The following is a 26,135-nucleotide window of genomic DNA, read 5'->3' as shown; positions in this document are numbered from 1 at the left end:
AGTTCACCAACTGTTAATGTTTTGTCATATTGTCTCTCTCTGAACCATTTGAGAATTAGTTCAAATACTTTATACCTTAATGCTTTATTCAGCAATGTGTCACCTAAGCACAAGGGCATCCTCTGTGTAACCACAGTACTGAAATGACACTCAGGAAATCTGCCATTGGTAAAATAGTATACAGTGCTTATGCACATTTCCCCAATTGTTCCAGTTTTGACCTTTATAGCTGTTACTATTTTTCTAAAATCTAGGACTAAATAAAAGATTGTATTTAGTTTTTTTGTTTTTTTTTTTAAGATTTATTTATTTATTCGACAGAGATAGAGACAGCCAGTGAGAGAGGGAACACAGCAGGGGGAGTGGGAGAGGAAGAAGCAGGCTCACAGCAGAGGAGCCCGATGTGGGACTCGATCCCGGTACGCCGGGATCACACCCTGAGCCGAAGGCAGACGCTTTAACGACTGCGCTACCCAGGCGCCCTGTATTTAGTTTTTGTATTTCTCATCTAATCTCCCAGACTTCGTGTGTGTGTGAGGGTGTCTTTCATGGCATTGACATTTTTAGAGATTTCCAGACTAGTTCCTTGGCAGATGTCCTTAAGTTTGGGCTTTTCTGATTATTTCTGTGTGTTTAGATTCAAGTTTAAAAATTTTGTAGGACTATGACTTAGTGCAGTTGTGTCCTCCTCGGTGTATCACATTAGGAAGGATGTGATGTCATTGTATTACATTATTGGTGATGGCAAATTTCATCATTTGGTTGAGATAGTATTCACCAGATTGCTTCATTGGAGGGGTGCCTTTCTCCTTTGTTACAAGCATTCTCTGGAGTGATGTTTTGAGATGCATGAATATCCTCTTTCCCAATAGTCTCTCACCCATTGATATCCATTGATTTTAGTCTAAACTACTTCCTCTTACGATTTTTATAAAATGCTGATTTTCTCTTTCTCTCTTTTCTTTTCTTTCTTTTCTTTTCTTTCTACATTTATTAGCTGGATTTTCTGTAGAGAAGAGCTTTCCCTTCTATGGGAGGCTGAATAATGGTCCTCCCAAAGATGTCGACCTCCTAATCCCCAGAACCTGTGAAAATGTTATCTGACATGGCAATGGAAAATTAAGGTTGTAGGTAGGATTAAGGTTGCTGACCAGCTGACCTTAATTACAAGGGTCCTTTAATGCAGTAGGAGGCAGGGTGCCTGGGTGGCTCAGTTGGTTAAGTGTCTGCCTTCGGCTCAGGTCATGATCCCAGGCTCCTGGGATTGGGTCCTGTGTTGGGCTCCCTGCTCAGCAAAGAGCCTGCTCCTCCCTCTGCCTGCTGCTTCCCCTGCTTGTGCGCTCTCTCTCTGTCAGATAAATAGATAAAATCTTAAAAAAAAAAAAAAAAAAAGGAGGAGGCGGAAGAGGAGTCAGATGGATGCTATGTGAGAAGGATTAGACCTGCCACTGCTGGCTTTGAAGATTAAGGAAGGAGACTGTAAGCCATGGAATGGCGGCAGCCTCTAGAAGCTGAAAAAGGAAAACAAATAGACCCTATCTAGAGCCTATAGAAAAGAATGCAGCCTTGCTCTTGCCTTGATGACACCTGTGTCAGACTCCTGACCTACAGAAGTATCAGACGATGAATCTGTGTTGGTTAAGCTGCTAAGTGTATGGTAGTTTATTTTAGCAGCGGTAGAAAACCAGTATACCTTCTTACCTACTTATCAGTATGGACTCATTAGTAAGGGATTATAGCCTATCTCTGTCATATTCATGTTTATGTTGAAATTGTCTTGAATTTGGCCACTGAGATCTTTGTGACATGTTCCCCATCTGTTTTTGAGTGCTTTCCTCTTTTTTGGCAGAACAAGATATTCCAGGCCTATCTTGTGCTTTCCCTCCCCACCTTGGAGTCAGAAGACAAACTCTTAAGCAGTGCACTGTTTCTTACATTCTCCTCTGTGCCGCCCGAAGCAAACACCTAGGACTCTGAACTGTTTTTCTTACAACAGTATGACAAAGGCAACATAATAGTGATTGATCATTGGGGGAGACCCTGTAACTGGGCTTGAGAAGTGTGTCACAAGAATGAGAAGTATGGAGTATCTGGCTTTTTCATTCCAGTCTTCCTGTGTCTGCTTTGCATGGTGTTCCTGCCAGGGCTGGGCAAATAGCAGCAGGAATTTATAGATATTTTCACATAAATTCATAAAAAGGTGTGCTTACCTTTGCAGAGGCTGAATTTTATTCTAAGGCCTGTTCATAAGTTTCTGTATTACTCTTATTCAGAAAGTGTTCAGCATGCAGTCCTTTAAAAAAATTGTTCTGCAGATGGGGCGCCTGGCTGGGTCAGTGGGTGGAGCCAGTGACTCTTGATCTCAGGGTTATGAGTTCGAGCCCCACATTGGGCCATAGAGATTACTTAATTAAAAAAAAATTTAGGGGTGCCTGGGTGGCTCAGTCAATTGGGCATCTGCCTTTGGCTCAGTTCATGGTATCGGAGCCCTGGGATTGAGCCCCATGTTGAGTTCCCCGCTCAGTGGGGAGTCTGCCTCTCCCTCTCCCTCTGCCCCTCCCCTGCCCCCTTCTCGTGCTATTGCATACGTGTGTGTGCTCTTTCTCAAATAAATCAATAAATAAAATCTTTTTTAAAAATTTAAAAATAATTGTTCTGTAGAATTCTTAGGTAATTTTCTCGAACAGTTTGTAGGGATGCATAGAAAGAGATTGCCTTTAATGGGCCAAAGTAAATGTTAGTCTTTGGGGATATATAGAAATCTCGCATGATTACACACTTGTCTTAGGCAGGGGTGGCTGTGCTTACAGGGCCTGGCAGGAAACGGGAGTGAGTGAAGGCACTGCGGGCACAGTGCTGAGCTAGAGCACGGGAGCCTGTCCTGAACGGAGCGCTAGTGCTTCCCCGTGGACTCTTGTCCTGGCAGAGAGAGCAAGCCCAGGGCTGCCAGGGTTTTCAAGAGGGGCCCAGAAATCTAGATTTTTATACGAATTCCTCTAATTTCCAAAGGTTGGTAATTCGATTTTATTTTTAAAGCACAACGAGAAATTAACAAACTATCTTTGCAGATTGAATCACCAGTTTATAACATACTCTGACCTAAGCAACACTAGTCACCAGCATCACTGCACACAGAGGGCTATCTAGAGCAGGGGTTCTTAGCCTTTTTCTGCAGTGGACCAAGTGTGCAGTGGTGGTGTGGGGAAGCCTGTGGGTCTGTTCTCAGAATAATGTGTTTTAAGTGTATAAAGAGAGATGTAGGATTATAAACAAAATGAATTATATAGAAAGAGAATTACCAAAATATTTCTTAAAAACTAAATTTGTGACATATATGCATTTTTATTTGTGCATTAAATAACATCTAGTGGAAGGTCTGTTCACTAACCATAACTCTTAAATACTGTGAGAAGTGATATTTTGAGATAACCGTGACAACTATAAAATAGTATTAAAATACCTGGTATGTGTAGGTGGCAGGGTCACAGGAATTGCTAGCACTGCTCTGCTTTGTGCCTACATTCGTAATTGAAGATAATGTTAAATTTCAACTAGTAGTGAAAACAAAGATGTCATTTTGTCCCCCATCCAGATGTCATAACCCCCAGTGAATCTCAGGTTAGGAACCCTTGGCTCAAAATAATCTGCAGCCTGCTTATAGTAGCATAAAGGGAGCAGTGTATGTTCTTGAGTATAAGGAAGCAAGCCGTCATCGTACACTTTAGTTTTGTCTTTATAGTTAACTTTCTGGTTACTGAATTTGATTCTGTGTTTTTCTTCAGAACGTTATCATTTGTCTTACAAAATTGTGCGAACAGATAGTCGCCTGGTACGCAGCATTCTGACAGCCCATGGATTTCATGAAGTAAGCTCATTTTTACTGTCTCACCTGATCTGCTCTAAAGCTGAAAATCCTAGCCACCTGACTACCAGTTAACAGGGCGGCTCTAGAAGGTACATGGGACCTATGCTTAGTGATAATGCAGAGCTTGCATTGAATTTCTATGTGGCTCCTTGAAATACATAGAAAACATTTTCACAAGATTTCTCTCTCTCTCTCTCTCTCCTCTTTCTCTCTTTTAAACAAACAAACAAAAAAAAACCCAAATATTTTTCTTGCTATGATTTTAGGGTTGGGGTAGAAACAGAGTTGCCCGTAAGGAATTGTCTGATATCTAATTAAGACTCTTTGATTGCAAGCAACGGAAACAGATTCTAACTTAAACCAAAAAGGATTTGTGGGTAAGTTATATATAGCGTAGGTAGCAGAATCAGAGGAAGGGTTGAAAAGGCAGGCCTTTGGAAGGAGAGAGCCTAGGACAGTCCTGGGGATCTGGAAACAGGAATCAGGACTGTCTCCTCAAGGTACTGCTATAGAAGTGACTCAACTCCTTTCACTGTCCTTGTGCCTTTCTTCACTGAAGAATCACATTCTGGAGATAGTATGACCGGTCCAGCTTGGGTCATGGATCTACTCCTTCCGGGGGAGGGGGTGGATAGTGTGACTGGCAGTCTTTTAAAACCAAGTAGTATGTTATTCCCAAAGAAAATTGGGGAAATTGGGATATTGATAGTAAAAGGACAGGCAAAAATGCTGGACAGACTCACCCTGTAGATATTTTGAAATAATTGATAAAAGTCTGGTGGCTAGCCCCTTATTTTAGGTTGAGGTTTGAAATAGACATTTTGAGGAAGTTCTGATACTAGTTTCTATCCTATCTTGCTGTTTTATCTCCAGGGCCTACATGGTACCTATCCCATCATAGGCATCGAGTACGTAATTATTGAAGGAATAGACAAATGAATTCTTATGAATGAATGAATGGATGGGTGATATTCTAAGTTGGTTTGCTACCACAGGGTTTTAGTTCTGACCAGTACTTCATACCCATCATCTGCAGGGGCATAAGGACACTCTGAGAAGGGAGTTGTGGAGTTGAGCCCTCTTCTTATACTTTGATATGCAAGAATGTTAAGAGACATCACAGACTTCTATAGAAGGATTAATTTTTTCTACTTTTTGCATCTGGGATTTGCCCAACTATCCCGTTCTTTAACCTTGATCATCCCCGTGTTCTTTATATTCAGCTTTTATTCTTTTAGGCTTACACACTAACTGGGCACTTACTGTGCTCTGTAGGTGAAAAATCTCTATGGCCTTTCTTGCCGTCTCTCTTTCTGAGAGAGGCTATCTCTGATGTTTTTTAAATCTTTTTATCTGCCCTCAGGTTCACCCAAGCAGCACTGACTATAACCTAATGTGGACAGGATCCCACCTGAAGCCCTTCTTACTTCGCACCCTCTCCGAAGCACAAAAGGTTAATCACTTTCCCAGGTAATGCTCTTGTAGCTATTTTGCTCCATTTAAAGGTGCCTGACATTGGGCATGTAGCCAGCAGAGATAATTAATGTCCTTAAAAAAAGGAAGTCTGTGATATAGGGCAGCAGATCAAACTGAAGTGCTCATATCCATAAGCTTATATTATATGAAGCGTCTCCAAGGACTGTGTAGACATGGATGGTTCTAAAGGAGACTGTTTCTGGATTGCAAATCCCATAGGTTCTCTTTCCTAGAATTGAGCACCTTGAGAGCTCTTCATATGGATGGGTTCTCCCTTCTCACCTCCTCTTTCCATAGTTACTGTTTTCCCCTTTATAAGACAGTGGCCCACTTAGAATCTTAATATGGTGCATTGTCCTTGGGTGCAAACATTTCCAGGGTTCTAAACAAAAATACAAAAAAAATATTGAATTGAATTCTGGTAATGACAAATTATCAGACATGACAATCACGATGGTGATTTCCATTTCTTTACTTTTAATGAAACTAAAGGAGGACATCAGGTTTTCAGCTGATAGACCATTAATTTTAATTTTTAATGATAGATCATCTTGTGACTTTCTGATACAGAACTAGGAAGGAGTTGAAAGAATTGAGTGTCATTGCTATAGAAAACTCCTTCCAGTCACATTGTTAATGGCAGCCTAGAAAGGTAATGCTGCCTAGTGGCCAGAAGCATAGGCTCTGTAATCAATTACCTGGGCCCAGATCCCAGGTCTGCTGAGTGACCACCAAACATGAGCATCAGTCTCCTCATTGGTAAAAGATGTTGCTAATGACACAGACTTCGTAGGACTGTTGTGAGGATTTAATCTATCAGGATCTAAGATATTTAGAGTGTTCAGACAGTGCAAGGCTGTCACATAGTAAACACCGTAGAAGTTGTAGCTATTGTTTCTATGACCAGAGTTTCTTAGTGTTTTCATCCATGAAAAAGAAAATGGGAATAAAATTGATGCTGAAACCCTACCTGATTCAGGCGGTCATACTCAACCATGGAGACATAGATGATGACCTTATAGAGAAGAGAGAAACATCTCATCTAGTGAAGAGAAGGAAATCCAATACAAATTTTTTTATTTGGTCAGTGGTTATGTTTTATTTTATTTCCAGGACTTATGTCCTACATAATGTTCTTATGTACTTATGCTAGCAGGTGTTATTTTCAGTTACCTTATATGCTTTTTTCATTTTCATCTAATGAAGTTTCTTTCTTGATTTTTCAATTCTTTAGTCTTCTATCTCGTCCCCGTGTGTAAGTACATGGATTGTGTCAAATAGTTTCTTCATAATCTGGGATAAATGTGTGTTTTGAGTCTTCATAACAATTTGCAGTTTTATTTGATGTCTCAGCTTCATTTGTAAAGAGTAATTTAAACCTTATTTTCTTCCTCATTGTCTGGAAGATGTGGATTTGGCATTCTAGATGTGTGACTGGATGATTGAAGTGAATCAGATGCATCTATTTTAAATAGGCATTTAAAGACTCCTTGAAATAGCACACACTAGGGTCTGCATTCCAAATTCGTGTGAGGAGTACATTATTTATTTTAGTAGTTTCCGAAATACTCCCTTAGGTATGTAGGAATTCTGTCTCAGTTGAGATTCAGTCAGTATTAATAAATTTGATCCTATTTTTTCTTGAGTACTTCTTACATGTATTATTCTTGCATGTTCGAGCACACAAATAATCCATTATCTAAATGCACTGTGCTTTATGGCTTCTGCTGCTCTGTTTCTTATGTTTTCAATCCAGAGACTTGAATTCACATGCAAGAGGAATTCAGGCACTTAAAATGTTTCCAATATTATTGTCAACTCTTTCTTAATACAATTTTTTAGCCTTTTGTTTTAAGTAATTTTAGACTTCTAGAAAAGTTGCAAAAATATTATGGTTACTCTGTATCCTTTACCCTGTTCTAACATTAACATCAGTTATAACTGTGGTATAATTATCAAAATGGAGACTTAAACATTGACATAATACACATTTTTATCAAAATTTAGAATATTTGTGGTGTTTTGATGAATTGTGAACTACAGTAGTTGCAATGATAGTCAGCCAGTGTAAGTAGTTCATAGCCAGATGATCACAGGAAATTTGAAAATAATCGTACTATTTCACATGCATGTTTTATTGTAGAGAAGGTATGCTATGCCAAAAAAGACAATGTAAGCATTAAATAAACATATTTTGTGAGGCTAAGCCGCTCTTTGGGGGAAATGGCATGGAAGAAGTAAAAGCAAGGGTGTTTGGGAGATAATTCCTGGTGGGAGTACGCAGGAGGCTTCTGGGGTGTTGGGAATGTTCTGTACTCAGTCTGAGTGGTGCTCACACACGTGACCAAAATTCCTCATGCTTTGCATTTTGTGATTTGTATACTTTTCTGCATATATATTACCTTCAGTACAAAGTGTATTTTATTTTTATTTTTTTATTTTTATTTTTTTTAAAGATTTTATTTATTTATTTGACAGAGATAGAGACAGCCAGCGAGAGAGGGAACACAAGCAGGGGGAGTGGGAGAGGAAGAAGCAGGCTCATAGCGGAGGAGCCTGACGTGGGGCTCGATCCCAGAACGCCGGGATCACGCCCTGAGCCGAAGGCAGATGCTTAACCGCTATGCCACCCAGGCGCCCCCCACAAAGTGTATTTTAAAAAGTGAAAAATGTACTGACAGAAAAGAGCTTTCTCTTTGATAATATTTTTTAAATAATTTATTATATTATGTTAGTCACCATACGGTACATCCCTAGTTTTTGAAGTAAAGTTCCATGATTCATTACTTGCCCTCTTTGATAATATTTTAATACAAGAGGGCAATACGTGCCCTCTTTGATAATATTTTTAAAATGTATGGTGGCTGTTGAATCCTGAAGCTATTTAGGTTCCCTTGAATGTACTTAAAAGGGAGGTGTTAGGGGTTTTTTTTTTTTTTTTTAAAGATTTTTTATTTATTTATTTGACAGAGAGATAGACAGCCAGCGAGAGAGAGGACACAGGCAGGGGGAGTGGGAGAGGAAGAACCAGGCTCCCAGCAGAGGAGTCCAATGTGGGACTCGATCCCGGAACGCCGGGATCACGCCCTGAGCCAGAGACAGACACTTAACGACTGCGTCACCCAGGCATCCCTAGGGTTTTATTTTAAAATAATATTTATCATTCATTTGGGACAATTTAAGTTTTGTTTTGTTTTTTTAAAGATTTTCTTTATTTTAGAAAGTGAGCAAGAGAGAGCACAAGCTGGGGAAGGGGCAGAGGGAGAGGTAGGAGCAGACTCCCCGCTGAGCAGGGAGCCCTATGTGGGACTAGATCTCAGGAACCTGGGATCATGACCTGAGCTGAAGGTAGACGCTTAACCGATTGAGCCACCCAGACACCCCAATTTAAGTTTTTGATGAAAAATGTTTGATGTCCACTAAAGAATACATAGTTTCCCAAAATTTGTGTAGGGGCATCAAGCAAAAAAGATTTGGAGACCACTAGGATTGGGCATCTATAGGAGAATGCATTCTTTTTCTTGTCCTCTCGTCATTATTTCTAACTGATGATAAACATCACTGGGGATCCTTTTTAAAAATACACATTCACATCATTAGTTTTTGATGTGGTGTTCAATGATTCATTAGTTGCATATAACATGCAGTGCTCATCACAGCATGTGCCCTCCGTAATACCCACCACCCCCCTCCCTTCTGTAACCCTCAGTTTGTTTCCCAGAGTCCAGAGTCTCTCATGGTTTGTAACCCTCTCTGATTTCTTCCCATTCAGTTTTCCCTCCCTTCCCCTATGGTCCTCTGTGCTATTCCTTATGTTCCACATAAAAACTAATGGTGGCTAATTGAACATAATTTAAAAAAAAGCATACATTCACAGATCCCATTGCAGATTCAGGGAATCACCATATCCAGGGAAGGTGTATGTTTAGAAAGTACCTTCTAGGTGCTTAATCTTCTTAAGTAGGTATTTACCTAGAAAGCTATGTATTTAAAAAGCACTAGACTGGTGATGGGTAGTAAGGAGGGCATGTATTGCATGGTGCACTGGGTGTTATAATGCAACTGATGAATCATCGAACTTTACATCAGAAACCAGGGATGTACTGTATGGTGACTAACATAATATAATAAAAAAACATTAAAAAAATAAATAAATAAAAGAAGAAAAAAACAAAAAAAAACCCAAAACAAACAAACAAAAAAATAAAAAGCACTAAGGTGATTTATATCTGGGAAGTTTGGAAATTACTCTTCTAGGCTAAATCAGCATTATAGTGTGGACCATCTGTACCCAGATCACCTAGGACACTTGTATAAAATACAGAATCCTAGACTTTATTCCAGAATTTTGAGAGATGGGGCCCAGGAACAATAACTTTAAAGCAACTTTCTAGATGATTCTTACCTAAAATTTAAGGACCTCTGCTCTACGTTTATGAAGAGGCCAGTGGGTAAGAAGGAAGTGTTTGTGACACCAGGACTTGTCAAAGCCACCTTTGATTTTAAGAAATCAGAGTGAAAAATTAGAACTGAGGAACAGACACAGTAAGTTTTTAGTGGTTACAGCAAAGATTCTTAGATGGTTTTTAAATAGTGGAACAAACCATGACTGGAAACCGGTAGTGGAACTCATGAGTCCAGTTGAGGGTAACTGAAGTGCCTGTTTGTAGTACTCCAGAACATACTTCCTAATAGGTGGCAATTACTGCCCAAAGTTTATGGTGATTGTTTCCTTGCTTTTCTTTAAAATTTTATCTTTTATAGATCCATCTTTTAATGATGTAAATTTAGTTGTCAGTGGGATTCTTAACCTAGTGATCTGGGACTTTACTACGGTAGGCCCATTGTAGTCTAAAATTAAGGTCTATCTTGAACGCTGTGTAGGAGAAACATATCAGACCTTTGGTATTTGTTATACTAATGATGATGCAAGTTCTGCATAGTTACATGAGAGGTTGGACAGTTATTGCTGTTAAATATGGGTAAGGTGGCCACATCTTTTATTTTCCTGAATGGTCCTATTTTCAAGTATGCTAACCTTTTGTTCAGGCCATGTTTCTCAGAAGGTCACATACGCTAGATATCTTTGTGTAAAAATTCCCAGAAAGCTTTGGGTTTGGAACTTGTTAGTGGGGTACTAATGTTTTTTCATTATTTGGGTAATTTACATTTTTTTTGTACTATTAAAGAATTGTGATTCAATTAGCATACAGCATGTAGTGTTCCTAAAATGTTTCGTAATGATTTTTAGTAGTGAATAGTCATGGGCTGCTGCTGAAGCTAGAATTTATTTGATGCATTTGGTTTCTGGGCCTTGAAAATTTGAATACATTTATCAAAATTCAGACTTAGAACACGGTGTTTTTTGCTTGTTTATATTTGAAGTCTGTTTTAGAACAGATTTTATACTCCTAAATCCCATAAAAACCCATTTGGCAAAAAGAATCAGATTTATGTAAGACCTAAAACTGTAAAAGTTCTATAAGAAAATAGAGGAGAAAATCTTTATGTGCTCGGATTGGATAAAGATTTCTTAGACATAACAGTAAATGCACCATCCATAGGATAAAAATGTTGATAAATTGGATTTCCTCAAGATTTAAAATGTCTGCTCTTTGAAAGACACTGTTAAGAAAATGAAAAGATAAGCCACAGAGTGGGAGAAGTAATTTGCAAAACACATATCTGATAAGGAATTTGTTTCCAGAACGTATAGTGAACTCTCAGAACTCAATAATAAACAAATAGCCCTTTTTTTGCAAAATGGGCTAAAAATATTTGCACGATACTTCACCGAAGAAGATAGACGTGAAAAGATGTTCTACGTCAGTAGCACTAGTGGAATGCGAATTAAAACTACATGAGGCACTACTACTACCTGTTGGAGTGGCTAAAAACAAAGCAGAAAACCAGACAACACCAAGTGCTGGTCAGAATGCATGCAATGGAACACTGAAACTTTGCCAGCAAAACGACACAGCCACTTTGGGTCATAGTCTGGCAGTTGCTTATCAGGTTAAATATATACTTACACATGTGTTGGTTTTAAAATGTGTCCACAAATTCCTTGACATTGCCTTCAAGAAGTTGAGCTTACTTTCTCTTTTCTTGGGTGTGAGCTAGCCTTTGTGACTTCTAATGAATAGAATATGGCAGAAATGACAGTGTTACTTCTGAGACTACTTCTGAGCTTCTTCCTTATTCCCTTTCCCTCTTGAATCACCTGATCTAGGAGAAACCAGCTGTCGCGTCGCGAAGACACTCAGTCAGGCTTAGAGAAGAATTCACATGGGAAGGAACTGAGGCTTCCTGCCAACAACCAGCCCCACGCGAGAGAGCTGTTTGTTAAGTGGGTCCTTCAGCCCCAGTCGAGCCTGATGACCACAGCTCTGGTCAGCGTTTACACTGTAGCCTCACGAGAGACCCTAGGATAGACTACCCAGCCCTGCTACCCCCATATTCCTGACCCACAGAAACTATTAGAAAATGTTTATCATTGTTTTGAGCTATAATGCTTTGGCGGTAATTTACAGTGCAGCGGTTGGTAACTAATAGAACTTACTAAACAATCTTACTGAACTTGGCAGTCTCATTCCTAGAGAGATGCAAACTTAGGTCCACACAAAAGCTTAACATTCTTACAAAAGTCTGTATGTACATGCTTTTAGTGATTTCATAATCTTCAAAACCTGGAAAGAGCTTAGATGTCCATCAACTGGTAAATGGATAAAGAAACTGCGGTCCATCTGAGCAATGGATTCCTATTGAGCCATAAAAAAGAGTGAAATCCTGATGCAGGCAACAACAGGGTTGAAGCTCAGTTGTTGCCAGTCTCGGGGAAAGGAGCCAGTCTCAAAAGGACATATATGTGCGATTCCATGAACTTGACTTTCTAGAAAAGGCAAAATCAGAGGGACAGGAAACAGATGGAGGTGATTGGGAGGGTTGACTCCAAAGGGACTGGACATAAGTTTTTGGGATGCTCAAACTGTTCGTGGTAGTGATTATATAATTGAGTATGTTTGTTTGAACTCATAGAATTATACAGTAAAAAGGGCAGATCTTACTCTATGTCAGTTATACCTCAGTGAATAAATCTGACCAAAGAAATCCATTTTATGAAAATGATGACTGAACTTTGGGGTTGACAGAGTGGTCGATCTGATGTAATACTGTCCTCAGAACATGTTCCAGCTCTGAACCACAAGCTCTGTAAGTACGTGATGACGTAGGAAAACCTCGGAGTCAGACTTTACTGAAATGGAAAACTTTTATGATTTTTAGGTCCTATGAACTAACCCGGAAAGACCGACTATACAAAAACATCATTCGAATGCAGCATACGCACGGATTCAAGGCTTTTCACATCCTCCCTCAGACCTTCCTTCTGCCAGCCGAGTATGCGGAATTCTGTAGTAAGTGCTTGGCTGCCAACGCCCTGATTCTCCGCAGCTGAGCTTGGGGCAGACTTACCCCAGGGGCTACCTCAAGCCAGTCACTGATTTAGGGCTTTTCGAATCCTTAAAACAGTGTGTTTCTTCAGTAAAACAGCTGGAGGGATAACTTTAAAACTGTTTTTATTCTGACCGTGTCCCTGTATGTTTATTTTTAGTAAGCTTGTCGCTGTCATTTCTAGAAGGATACGTTGGTGTCATACACCCGTGCCCCTGTGTGGTACAGAAAGTTTCTTCACCGGCAAGAGTTAGTGCCTATGTAAGGAGGTATATATACTCTGCATTTGAACTATATTTGCTTCCTTTTTGGCATCTGTTTTTTTTTCTTACCGTTTAAGGAATATCCCTGTCACCTTGATTTCTCGACTTGTGTGACTTACGAGGTACAAGTATCATGCGTTTTTTAGTGTGAGGGTTTTAGAGGTACGGGTTAGTCACACTCTCATTGGAGTTCACTAACAGGTGTTAACCAAAGAGGGATCTAAATGTCAGCTTTCTTGCTGGTAAAGCTAGATAGGAACATGCGGCTTGCTTCCCAGTCTCAATGGAAGCTTCTTATTTCTTTTGCCTAGAAGTAAACTACTTCCCCAGGTCCAAGTAGACGAAATGGGCTATTTCAGACTTTCCTCCCTGGGGGCAGAGCCTGAGTCAGTAAGCGTGGTGCGCAGGAGAGGTGTGAGTACAGAGAAGGTGGGAGGCAGGTCTTTTGTGAGAGTCTGAAAAGTAATGATAATAAAAGCTAACATGGAATGAACATTTCCTTTCTATGAGGCCCTCTTCTAAGTGGCATTTCTACTCTGAGGTAGGTACCATTGTTATTCCCAGTTTTACAGATGAAGAGACGATGGTACTGAGAGGTCAGGAGCTTTCTGTAAGTTACGTAGCCTGTAAATGGTGGTTTAGACTCTGCGGTTTGGCTTCAGAGGCCTTCTTGCTTTAAGACCCAGGACCGTGTGTGCATAGCGTCCATTTCCCAGTATCACCAGTGAGAGAGGCCTCCTCTGTGAGGAGGGTCTGGGAGGACAGATACACAGATACCTTTCTTCTCATAAGTCCAAGACAGACTTATTCTTGTCTTAGGAAGCATGGAGAGAGGAAGAGAAAGTTCTTTCTAGACTTCCTGACTTGTGATTTTCTTTTTTTCTTTTTTTTTAATTTTTAAAGATTTTATTTATTTTTTGGACAGAGAGAGACACAGTGAGAGAGGGAACACCAGCAGAGGGAGTGGGAGAGGGAGAAGCAGGCTTCCCCCTGAGCAGGGAACCTGATGTGGGGCTCGATCCCAGGACCCTGGGATCATGACCCGGGCCAAAGGCAGGTGCTTAACGACTAAGCCACCCAGGCGCCCCCCGACTTGTGATTTTCTTAACCTGTTAGACTTAACAGTCTGGTCTGGTTGCCCAGTGGGGTGTTCATCCTCTGGGACTTTCCTCATCAGGATCTGCTGCTTCACCTTGGTGAGGCCATTTCTCTGATAGCACTCATTGTCCCAGCTGGGACCATTGGCAGTTCTGTGTTTGCTCACAGAAGGCTCTGCAATGGGTCAGAAGAGACTATTAATTAAATGAATTAAGTTCAAAGCTACAGTGCACTCAAAGCTGAAAGCTTACAGTTAAGAATTTTTGTTATATGGCTTTAGCCAAGTTACTTAAACTACTCTGTGCCTTGGCTTCCTCCTCTGTAAAATGGGATTATTACTAGTACTGACCTTATAGTGTTATTGGGATGTTTAAATAGGTTAATACATGGAAAGCACTTGGAATGGTACCTGATAGGTGTTTAATAAATGTTCAGTATTACTCCCTATTTTGAGTTATGTTGAGATGTATTGTTATGTAATAAAAGTAAAAAATTATGCAATAAGCCAACATGATAGCATAAAAATACTTCAACTAATGTGTTAGCAGCATATCCCAGATATGAACTCCTCCTGTTAAACTCTACAATAATTCCCTGTTGAAGTCCACAGGAATCTGAGAGGAAAATTCCCTTTGTCCTCTCTCTGCTATTTCTTATTCTTGTGTTCTCCCTTTGGAGGCCGACTGGGGGTGGGGATGCTTGTTCAGATGATTCCTCCATCAGTTCGAACATGGTCTGTCTTTCAGTAGGATTGCTTCTTTAGTGTATTATTCAAACTTTGTATGTGTTCTACATTTTAACAAAAATGAATTCAAAGGTCAGCAGAACACACGGAATTAATATTAACAGCAGAACTCAAAGCCACCACGTTTAGCCCCAGGGCAGTTACTACAGGCAGATAGTGTTCCTCAGTCCCCCAAACAAATCACCCACTGATGTCATAACCAAAGACCACAGCAGGGGCTCACCGTGTTTGTGGAAAAGGGGCGATAGGGAAGACGTGATAGTAAAAAGGAGTCTTCTTGGTTTCAGTCTTGCCGGGATGCCAGTCATTCTTTGCCAGTTGTCTGGAGTCCATGACCTCTAAGCTAAAATTCATTTGGGGGAGATCCAACATTGTTAGGTTAGTCGTGTTGCTAAGGTTACATATTAGGGGAGAAACCCACCTATTTGTACCACTTCCTCTTTCAAAGAGATGTTCCTCTTCTTCATAAAGTCTGTTTTAAGTTCTTCTCTTCCTTTGGTGTCCACCTAGCATATTCTAACGCAGAAATTCCATTTTACCCATGACTCTTGCGTTTCTGTTCCTCCATTGCTCACTTGAGTGTGGGCAATAGGAGATTTTTGAGAAGGGAAGGGACACAAACAGGTTAGCCTTTAGAAAAATAACTGTGTGAAATGAATTGGAGGGAGCAAGGGGAAGAACACAGTGATCACTTGGAAGGTTATTATGGTAATCTAGATAAGAAGAAGTGTAGTTGGACTGAACTAGGTAGCTGGAATAGAAAAGAGGGAGTGCAAAGAGTGGTAGAAAAACAAAGTGTACCAACTGGCTGTGAGTAGTGAGGCAAGGGTCAAAGATGGCTCCAGAGGCGTGAATCTGAGAAGCTAGGAGTATGAGCACATCTTTAACCAGGGAGTGTAACTAGGACCGTAATGGAAGAGCTATTAAAAGGGATGAGGAGTGTGAAATTTGGGACTGGGTATGGATCTGGGAGGCCTACAGGCTTCCATGTGGTGATTTGCAGGCAGTCGTAAAGGCAGAGTTGAGTTCTGGCCAAAGGTAGTAGATTCTGGAAATTGTAGGGATGGAGGTAGATGTGCTTATAAGGAGAGAAAAAGAGAAGCAGCACCGCAGAGAGGAGAGTGAGTTTGAAGATATGAGCAGGGGAATGGGGTCCCAGAGGAGAGAGGAGAGGGTTAAATCAAGGACAGACACGTGGAAAGATGCTCAGCATCACTCATCATCAGGGAAATGCAGATCAAAACCGCGATGAGATGTCACCTCACACCTGGCAGAATGTCTAGTATCAAAAAGACAGGAAATGACAAGTATTGGCGAGGCTGTGGAGAAAAGGGAGCCCTTGTGTACTGTTGGGGGGAAAGTAAATTGGTGCAGCCACTATGGAAAACAGTGTGGAGGTTCCTGAAAAAATTAAAATAGAAATATTGTATGACCCAGCCGTTCCACTTCTCGGTATTTACCAGAAGAAAATGAAAACACTAATTTGAAAAGATATTTGCAGTCCTGTGCTTATTGCTGCATTATTTACAATAGGCAAATTCTGGAAGCAACCTACGTGTCCATGGATAGACGATGGATAAGATGTGGTATATATACAAAATGGAATATGACTCAGGCATAAAAAGAATGAAATCTTGCCATTCATGACAACGCGGATGGGCCTAGAGGGTACTGTACTAAGTGAAATAAGTCAGACAAAGACAAATACCATAGGATTTCACTTATACGTGGAATCTTAAAAAATAAGACAAATAGATAAACAAAAATGACAAGATCCTCAATACAGAGAACACGCTGGTGGTTGTCAGAGGGGAGGCCGTGGTGGGGGAGGATGATATAGGTGAAGGGGATTAAGAGGTACGAGCTTCCGGTTATAAAATAAATGAGTCACGGAGATGAAAAGTACAGCGTAGGGAATACAGTCAATATTGTAATAACTCCTTGTGGAGGCGGATGAGAACTACGCTCATTGTGCTCTTTCATAACGTACGTAAATGTTGGATCACTATATTGTACAACAAAAAGTAAAGGGCACCTTTTAATCCCCTGTCAATTATTGCCCTCCTGCACCGCTTGCACATAGTTTGACTGAAGGCGGTTTTTCCTTACAAGCTAAGAGAAACCACCTAAGGAATGGTATCATTGCAGGCAAGCTAGTGTTCGAGCCGTGTTGGCACTGTCTGCATTGTGAGCCTCTGGAGGTCCTTTGGTCGACGGAGGCGAGAATCTCAAAGATCCCTGAAGGCTGTGATAGTCATAGACTGACGGCAGAGAGTTGCCTTATTTTGTTTTCATCCTGTCATTCAAGAAAGAGGGGAAATGGTAGAAGAAATGTGTAACTGCTGCCTCCTCCTTCTTCCTTTCCTCGCCCCTCTCTGTTTGTTCATTTTTAAAGCCAGTTCAGAAATATAGGTGTTTTAGCTGTGCTGCCCTCCACTTAGAAATGTGGAAAAATCTTTGGGTGTCTGAGTGGATAACCATTGTTGAAATTTAAGATAATAAACTCTTGTCCTTTCTTTCTCTTTGTTTCTCTCTGTCCCCCTCTTAATCTCCCAATATTTTGAGCAGATTCATATTCAAAGGACCGGGGACCTTGGATAGTAAAGCCAGTGGCCTCTTCTAGGGGGCGGGGCGTCTACCTGATCAACAATGTAAGTATGCAGCAGGTGGCACCCTCTCTCCTTCCTCCTCCTCCTCTTCTTTCTTTTTTTTTTAAAGTAAGCTTTACGCCCAACGTGGGGCTTGAACTCACAATCTCAAGATCAGGAGTCACGTGCTGCACTGACTGACCCAGCCAGGCGCCCCCTCACCCTGTCTTCTTATTGGTTCTTCCTTCACCCTTTATCCTATCTACAAATATGATTTTTTTTTTTCCATTAAGAGTAGGTGTTCCCTTCTGAAATCTGCATTCAGACATGTGAGTTGAACGTGCCTACTTGTCCCCTTACTGGCAGTAACCTCTTCTATGCCAGCAGTTACTCTGTGGCTAAAAAGTCACTTGATCAAATGTTAGGGAAGAGCAGCCTTTGGTGTCAGCAGAAAAGAGGTTCCTTTTTCACTTGTAGCATATTGTCATGTTAATTCCTCACTACTAGGCATTAATTGGTGGCATATACATTTAGTTTCTGTTGTGAGCAGAATTATGGTTTCCTGCCCTCAAGATCATCGAGGAAATTAACCTCGGTTTGGTGTGGCATCCTCGATGCTGTTTCTGCATCTCCCTCCCTCCTCCTCCTTCCTCTTCCTCATCCCTCCTTTTTTTCCAGAAGTTATCAGTGTCTTGATTCTTTGCAAAATCCTCATTTAAAGTCGTTTGTAAGTTGAACACATCTACAGAATAAATAAAATAAAATCTCAACCCCTGTCTTACTTCCTACACTTTTAACAGTAGTTTGTAACCTAATATAGTTGATTTATGTTTCTTTTCTTGACTTTATGTTGTGTTTATTAAGCCCCAGGTTGATGTGTATTGTATTCTCCTTCTACATTCCAGGTCTAAGTTAGATTACTTTTTATTATTTTTATATTTTAAAAGTTTATACAATTATACTATCTTCAATAACTGTGATTCCATTTCTCTGCTTTATACGTTGAGTAAGAAATTTAAACTCAATAGTAACCTCACAGCATTGGAATTCTGAGAAAGTTTTTTTAAGCTTTTTTTAATTTAGGTAATCTTTGTACCCAGCGTGGGGCTCGAACTCATGATCCCGAGACCAAGAGTCACACGCTTCTCTGACTGAACCAGCCAGGCGCCTCGGGAAATCTGAAATTGAACCAGTATTTCACTCTGGGTCTTTTCTCATTCTTACTCCTGGACATTTGGTCAGCCCTTTCAGTCTGGAAACTAGTGTTTTTCTTTGGTTCAGGGAAAATTATCATCCATTTTTTGCCGTTGTTTCTGCTTCTAGACCTCTCTTTTGAGGCATTCTGGGTCTTTCTGTCAACTTTTCTCTGATATTAAATTCTCTGTTTTTCCCCATCTTGATCTTTCTGGATCACCAGTTTGAGCTTTATTCATTTTAATATTCATTTTATCTACTGTATTTCTCTGTTGGCTATCATAGTTTGTAGAAACCCTTATTTTCTGTTTGCCCTTTTTTATTTTAATTGTTGAAAAAAAGCCTGTTGTTGCTTGATGGATTAATGGATGCAGTTTGCCCATTGGCCTTAGTGAGGATATCAGTTGGAAGTTTTTTAAAAGTTCTCTTTTGTTTTGTGAATTTTCTTGGGATTGTCTTTTTCTTCCCCCTGGTGTTGGGTTTTCTCAGTTTCAGTGACCTTGGGTATATTTGTGAACTAAAGACTAGACTGATTGACATTGACAGCTGGCCTGGGTTTTGGGTACTGTTGTATGGGACTGATTCCCTAGTAGTTTCTCCCTGGACAGAAGGCTAGCTCAGTTTTGTGCAAGGGCAAATGGTGTTGACGGACAGGCTGCGCCTCAGGTGAAAGTGATGAGGAGCATGCTTCTTCCTGCCACCCCCTGCCAAATAGAGCAGGCCATATTGTGAATACAGAGGAAGATTTCGGTGATTTCCCTTCCGGGCAGCACTGCCTTTCCTGTCTTTTCCTCTCTGTGTCTGTTGGAGGAATAGAGCGGCCTCAAATTCCACTCTTCTGTCAGATCTCTGTGCCCACACAAGATGTCCTCCTCGGAGTATTGTTGTTAGGTTTTATCCTGAGGGCAAAGCTCTGGGTGTTGGAGAAGGCTCACTGAATTAATTAAGAACCAGTTATCTGATTCTTGTTCCTCGGCCCACTCCTGCTCCTCATGTTTGTTTCCTGCCAGCTTGGAACTTCTCAGAGGCTCCTTGAGAAGATCTTTCTCACCTCTGATATTTTGCTTCCTCTGCTCTATTTTCTCAACCTGATCCCATCTGCTTTCTTTCAGGATTTCCTTCAACTTTTGGTCTCTTATTGGCCCCCTTTAAATGTTTTCTAACTATGTTATCATTTCATTCTTTTAAAAATATCTTCTCTGTCCTTCCAGTGGGACTCTGGAAGGGAAGAAGGGGAGGTAGATGTGTGTGTGTGTGTGTGTGTGTGTGTGTGTGTGTGGTCAAGTACTCTATTTTAAAATTCCCCAATTCTCTTTTTACGTGGTCTGAGCTATTTCCTACACGTGCAGAAACTGACTTTCTGAGAGGTCTTTCACACTGAAAAATCCTTAAATTCAGTCTGGACTGAAAACTCTTTGGTAACCACTGATGGCCAGACCTTTGCAGGATCTCGTTCTGATACAGGAGCTACTCCGGCCTGAGGGCCCGGCTACGAGTCCTGTTACCTGGCCTTGGGTCACTCTGGAGGGCTTTTGCCCCTGAGTCTTTTGTGACAGAAGGCACTGGCCATATGCCTTGGATCTCTTGTTTCTGTTCTGACCTTGGCGTGAAGGCTCCCGTCTGACAGCTTTTCCTTCAGCTCCATGCCAGGAGCTCCAGTGTTGTTTGAATCTCATAGACGGCACTAGTTTGGGTTGGGGTTTTAGCTGCCAAATGGAATTGCTATTGAAAGTCAACTGTGGTACAAGTTTGCTTTTTATTTTCTGAGACATGAGTCAAAAAGAATAGGATCTATTTCCAGCTCATCTGGGACGTTTTTCTTTTGGAATGCACTTTTGCTCTAGTGATTTGTTATTTTGAAACCGACATCATAAAGAATAGAAAAGTTAAACTTTCCTTGGTGGGGCTGAGAACCCGGTGCCCTAACTCTTCCTTGGATGGAGTCTCATGAAGAGGGTGACAAGTCTTTAGAGAATGCGTTTGGCAGGCTTTCCTTCTCCCTCCCACCTCTCCCTGGGCTGAATCCCTAGAGACCCCCTGCGTGGATCAAAGTACTTGGCAGGACCCTTTGCCTCCCTCCTCCCCCTCAGTGAAGCTTTGGAATGAGTCTGATTCTTTGAGGTATTTGGTGGAGGTGCCAGACAGAAGCCTGGGAAGTTGCCAGCAGGCACCAGGGGAGCTGGCAACATGCGGACATAATGGGAAAATATTCCCATTTCACTCCAAAAACTGGGATTTTATCACCTTTTACTCAGACCTACAAACCATGTAGTTAATACTCTTCTCTCTCTCCTTACACACAAGGCCTCACCATCCTGTCTTTTCCATACCTGGATCCTTTCCCATGGAATATGTGACCCATTAGCCAACTGGATGAAGTAACTCTTTCCAAGGCTGCTGCCTGCTTTCCTTTTAGATTTGTGTGTGTGTGGGGGGGAGGGAGTGCTCAGGCGGAGGGTCTGTGAGCAGAACTAATGGGAGTGGGTGAGGGACTTGGGGGGTGGGTGGAGTTAGGTATGAGGGCCAAATGAAAACATCTTTCCCTGTCTTCCCCACTGGAGAGGGCCTCTTATTAAAAATTCCCAATAATAGTCATAACCTTTTGGAAAATGTCTGCAAATAGCAACTTTTACCATTACAAGAACAGGATAAAGGATCGAAAAAGCATTACTTTTATGGAACACCGAAGAGAGAAGTGTGAGCTCTTACAGACGAAAGTATCTTGGCCTATCAGCTAACATGGTTTCTTAAGATGTGCTCTTTACCTCTAGAAATACAGCATAGAGGAGCAGAGTTGTGTTTGCCCCAGCTCCCTCAGTAACCATGACTACGTGCCGTATTTTCCCAATTTAGTATATTCAAGTTGAGGAGGGAAGGATCTGGTGTTTTCTGATTAAGGTACGAATTTGATTATGGAGGTCAAATTTCATCATCCCTATCTCCCACATTATCCATGGTAAATACAATGTTAATATTTTCTTTGAGATTTTGAAGTAGCAAGAGAATATTTAGGTCACTCTATTTACTCCATGTATTTGTGAATATAATTCTTTATAGTGCCCTTGTTTCTATTTGTTTATATGTTGATCTTAAGTGCTATTTTTTCTCATCGTTCAAGAAATATTTATGAGTCCTTGCTGTGTGCCAGGGGCTGCCACTCCTTAAAACCTTTTGAGGAACAGGGATTATCTCTTAATACTAACACTGATACTAAGCTAATGTATCTTCATTATAAGTTAGTGTGCAGCTCTGAGTGGAATGGCACGTGGTGTGCCGTGATGAAGGCTGTTGAGTTATGGAACTTAGTAGAACCATAGAGGTACTATTGAGTTTGCACTAAGAGTAGTAACTGCTATATCTTGAGCATTTAAAGTGTGCCTGTCATGGTACCTTCCAAATACAAACTCAGTTAGTCTTTAGAAGAACCCTCGGTAGTTCCTGTTATTTCCTTAGTAAGTGGTAGAGTCAAGATTATAATTCAGGTCTAGCTGATTCCAGAGCATAACACTCTTAACCACTGTACCATTCTGCCTTACAATAACTTAACAGATACCATGAGCTTCAATCTTAAAGTCCAGTTGGAAAAATGGTTGTGTTTCTGGCTTTCCCAACAATTTAGATCTTGCTTTAGCATACTTTGGAGGAAAGTTTGAGCTTGGAATTGAAATAATCTGAAATGAGTTAGTTGGGGAATGATGAAAAGTAAACAGGCTTGAAAATATCAAAAAGCTTTCATTAGTTGCTTTTTAGTATGTAACACTATACAAAGAAACTATACCCAAACCATTCTTTTCTTTGATGAGCTTACAATTTAATTCCTGGTGTGGGTAGAAATGAGAGGTTCAGACCACTGAACAAATACTGAAGTTAAATATTGTGCGAGATCATGCATAACTCAGGTAACAAATGTGTATGATGAGGGAGAGGAGAGAGGAAGGGGCAGGGATATTAGATATGTCATGGAGGATGGTGGTCACCAGTGTAGTCTCTGGTTCGGAGGGAAGTTGGATAGTCACGTATCTGTTGCAGCCTGTAGGTGTTACTCCGTGGGAAGAGGTCTGCATTTGTTTAATTTTAGGTTTGGAACACAGCCTGAGGCTTGCTCCTTTGTACTATGATTCATCAATTCTTACATACTAAGCTGACTCAAAATGGAGATAGTACTTGTGAGAAAGTGATCAAGAAATGTAAGGGAGTCCGGAAATGGTGTGGGCGATCCGGTCCATGAGTCTGAATCAACACTGACCGTTGCTGGGTCCCTGTGATGCAACAGTGGGAGATGAGCGGGGAATCTCTATCTTGACTCTGGAGTTGCTCATCGTGGTTGTGTATGATGTTACAGGCCACAAAATTATCCTTATTTTATGGTAACTGTAGTATTTGGGGTAGCAAATGCATTATTATAAAGACAGTCTTTTGAATTCGGGGGATAGCATTTTAGGTCAGAACTTTGGGGAAAGATGTGAACAGTACTGCCTCTGAGACAGACTGGCTGGATTCCAATGTTCCTCTGTCACTGTGTGACTTTGTCCCCCTCTCTCTTTCCTCATCTCTAATATTTGAATGTGATATACTTACCTCATAGGGTTGGGTGAGGACTAAAGGAAGTAATACTTGTGAAGAATTAAAACAGCACTGGACATGTAGCAAATGTTCAGTATATTTATTACACTTCTTTTCCTGCAAATGTTAATAGTTATTTTTGTTGCTACTACTGTAGCCATTATCATTACAACTATTATTACAGCCACTTCCCTTTTGGAGTCCTTTTGTCCTGTGTAGATTGTGGTAAGTTCCAGGTGATTTTTGTCTTAATCCAGTCTCACTTAGAGTGGTACTATTCCATATATTTTAATCTTACTATTACGAATCCACAGTCATTCCCTCCTTCCCACCATGTTCAAGCTAAACTCCCCTTTTTGCCAAAGGGGTTCAGATCCCTTTGCCAGTGGGATCCCCTCCCTCCTCATATTCTAACCAGACGTTTCATTATTCCTCATGTTAGTCTTTTAGCCCCAGATCAGTGATCTGCCTCCTATCCTTTCTGCCGAACTCTGTGCCTGCCACCTTTCCACGGCAGCTTCCTTTCCTTTCCACCATGTGCTCCGTAGCTTTCAGCACTCACTTCTGCACCTACTCTTCCAGAATAGGCCTTCCCCCACTGATCCGCCTACCTGGTCTGCACTTGTACTGTGCAGTCTCACGTCTTGCACTTGCAGATATGCTGCTTTGTGTTCTTTTAACTTTTACATTTTGCTGTGCCTTTACCTAAATATTAAACTCTTCGGAAGTAGGGATTAGGCTCTGTGAGGGCAGGGATTGTATCTGTCTTCACTGGGTCCTCAGTACCTTATACAGTATCAAACAGTACTCATGATTATTTATTGTATAAACAACTCATTTTTCACTGAAAACTCCTTAAAAGATATAGTTCAGTCTTTATATATAGTAGCATAGGAAGTACATCCGAATGAATCAATGAAATATCTGTCCCATTTCTCAGAGAAAATGGCAGGATCCATTGGGGAAAGGTCTGTAAGTTCTCTAAGCAACTTGATGAAAGCCTTTACTTAAGTATAATGGTAGTATTTTAAAATTTCCATCATGCTTTACGTTAGGGAGAAAGCACGTTTTTATTTATTTTTTAAGTAGCTTTTATTTTCTTGGCATGTAACTATTTAATATCATGGATGTAAATCTTTAAAGCTGTTATTGCTCTCTTTATTATGTGAGAAGTGATATGTAAATTTATTTTTCCCCCATTGTAATTGGATACCAGTAGTGCTTGTAAGTGGTGTGTTACCTGACCAGTTGAATGTAGGGAGGAAAACTTTTATTAAGAGTTGTAGTTTTCTGCTTTATTGTTTCTGAAAGGTCAAGAACTCTGCTCCCTTATTGTGAGTTAGGATTTCTGTCCTTTTATTCTTTCTCTTTACCCAATAGCCGAACCAGATTTCCCTGGAGGAGAACATCCTGGTCTCCCGTTACATTAACAACCCCCTGCTCATAGACGGTGAGTTGAGATTGGGCCCTTGACGGGCTCGATCTTGCTAATTTTAAAGAATATTTTCACAGCCTTCTCTAGTCAGTCTTTATGAAGCTAGTGTGAAATTCTTGGGAGCTGTGGCTCTAGAGATGAGGCTGGTGCTTTACCTACCTCATGGGATTATTTTGAAGATGAAATGAGAGAATAGAAAAGAAAGTGCTTTATAGTACATCTGTGTGAGAGCTGCGTAGTCTGTATGTGTAAGCTCTCTTAATGTATGTGTATGGTATATATATATATATATATATGTAGGAAATGGGTAATTATTATTTATCCTTAAAGGGTAAGGTCTGCAGGCAGTATGTGTTTTGTGGCGAGAGGAAGACTGTTCTTTCTTTCGTATTTCTTTGTTACATTGTCTTGTTCATTCTGTAACAGAAAACAAATGAACCCCAATTTTTTTTCCAGATTTCAAGTTTGATGTGCGCCTCTATGTGCTTGTGACTTCCTATGATCCTCTTGTCATCTATCTCTATGAAGAAGGATTGGCTAGGTAAGAGACTTTTGGGGGGAAGGGGTGTTTATTAGACTGGATCCATTAATGAGTGTGTTAAGATCAGACTGTTTCTTTCTGTTATGTTCAACTCAGAAAATTAGATTACAGAACATCAGTCATGTTACTTTACAGTCTCACTTGCATCTCTGTACATAGGAACATGTATCTATGTGTAAACACACACCCTTCCCAGCAGGGATCAGGATCACATTGTATTTTCATGCGGTGGTGATTGTTATGGTGACCCTAGGGTATTAAGATAATTTGTCATTGTTCTTCACAACCGATCTGGGAAAAAAGAATCCCGTATTGATTTACCTGTTATATACCAGACATTTATTTCAGTGCTCACAACAACCTATAGTTGATGCAGTTTTGTAGGTGAGGAAACAGGCTTCAAGGGCGAGGGAACTCGGTCATTTTCAGAGCTCTCCCAGCTGGATGGTAGTGGAGTGGGAATTTGAACTCATGGACCTCACTCCAGAGCTTATAGCCTGAGCTGTTTCATGCCCTCTCATATTTTGGGGACATTAGCTGCTTTTTTTTTTCCCCCCACCTGCAAGTCATATACTTTACAGTGGTTGTATATATATTATTCTGTTTCTCTTGAGGTACTTTTTAGGTTTTAAGGTAACGTGACTTACAAAATTAAGCTCAAGTTATAATAGTTTGGAATTTTTCCCCCACATCCACAGAATTTTACAGGTGACATTGTTTTCATAGGCCCTTTAAATTATTTAAACTAAATATGTAACTTTGCTGTGCTTGTGTTCTTTTCCCGCACAAAACTAATATATATATATATATACATATATATACATATATATATACGCATATATATATACTAAATATATATGTACTAAATATATATATATACATATGCATATACATATACATATATATATATATATA

At 40.5% G+C, this 26,135-nt stretch overlaps 1 protein-coding gene across 15 annotated transcripts in view; it reads left to right on the top strand.

Moving 5' to 3' along the window:
• The window catches only part of TTLL5 (tubulin tyrosine ligase like 5), a 278,708-nt gene that overhangs the window by 17,690 nt on the left and 234,883 nt on the right, over positions 1-26,135 (top strand). For all 15 annotated transcript variants that reach the window (XM_040641619.1, XM_040641627.1, XM_040641626.1 and 12 more), the window contains exons 4-9: positions 3,783-3,865; positions 5,229-5,335; positions 12,626-12,756; positions 17,468-17,550; positions 24,625-24,694; positions 25,136-25,220. In XM_040641619.1, coding sequence (XP_040497553.1) covers positions 3,783-3,865; positions 5,229-5,335; positions 12,626-12,756; positions 17,468-17,550; positions 24,625-24,694; positions 25,136-25,220 — 559 coding nt within the window. The remainder of the gene's footprint in view (positions 1-3,782; positions 3,866-5,228; positions 5,336-12,625; positions 12,757-17,467; positions 17,551-24,624; positions 24,695-25,135; positions 25,221-26,135) is intronic.

The sequence above is a fragment of the Ursus maritimus genome, unplaced genomic scaffold, assembly GCF_017311325.1.
Source record: "Ursus maritimus isolate PB19 unplaced genomic scaffold, ASM1731132v1 scaffold_25, whole genome shotgun sequence".
In the NCBI taxonomy this organism is placed as follows: domain Eukaryota; kingdom Metazoa; phylum Chordata; class Mammalia; order Carnivora; family Ursidae; genus Ursus; species Ursus maritimus.
The sequence above is the reverse complement of the archived record's forward strand: the minus strand, read 5'-3'. Positions and strand labels throughout refer to the sequence as shown.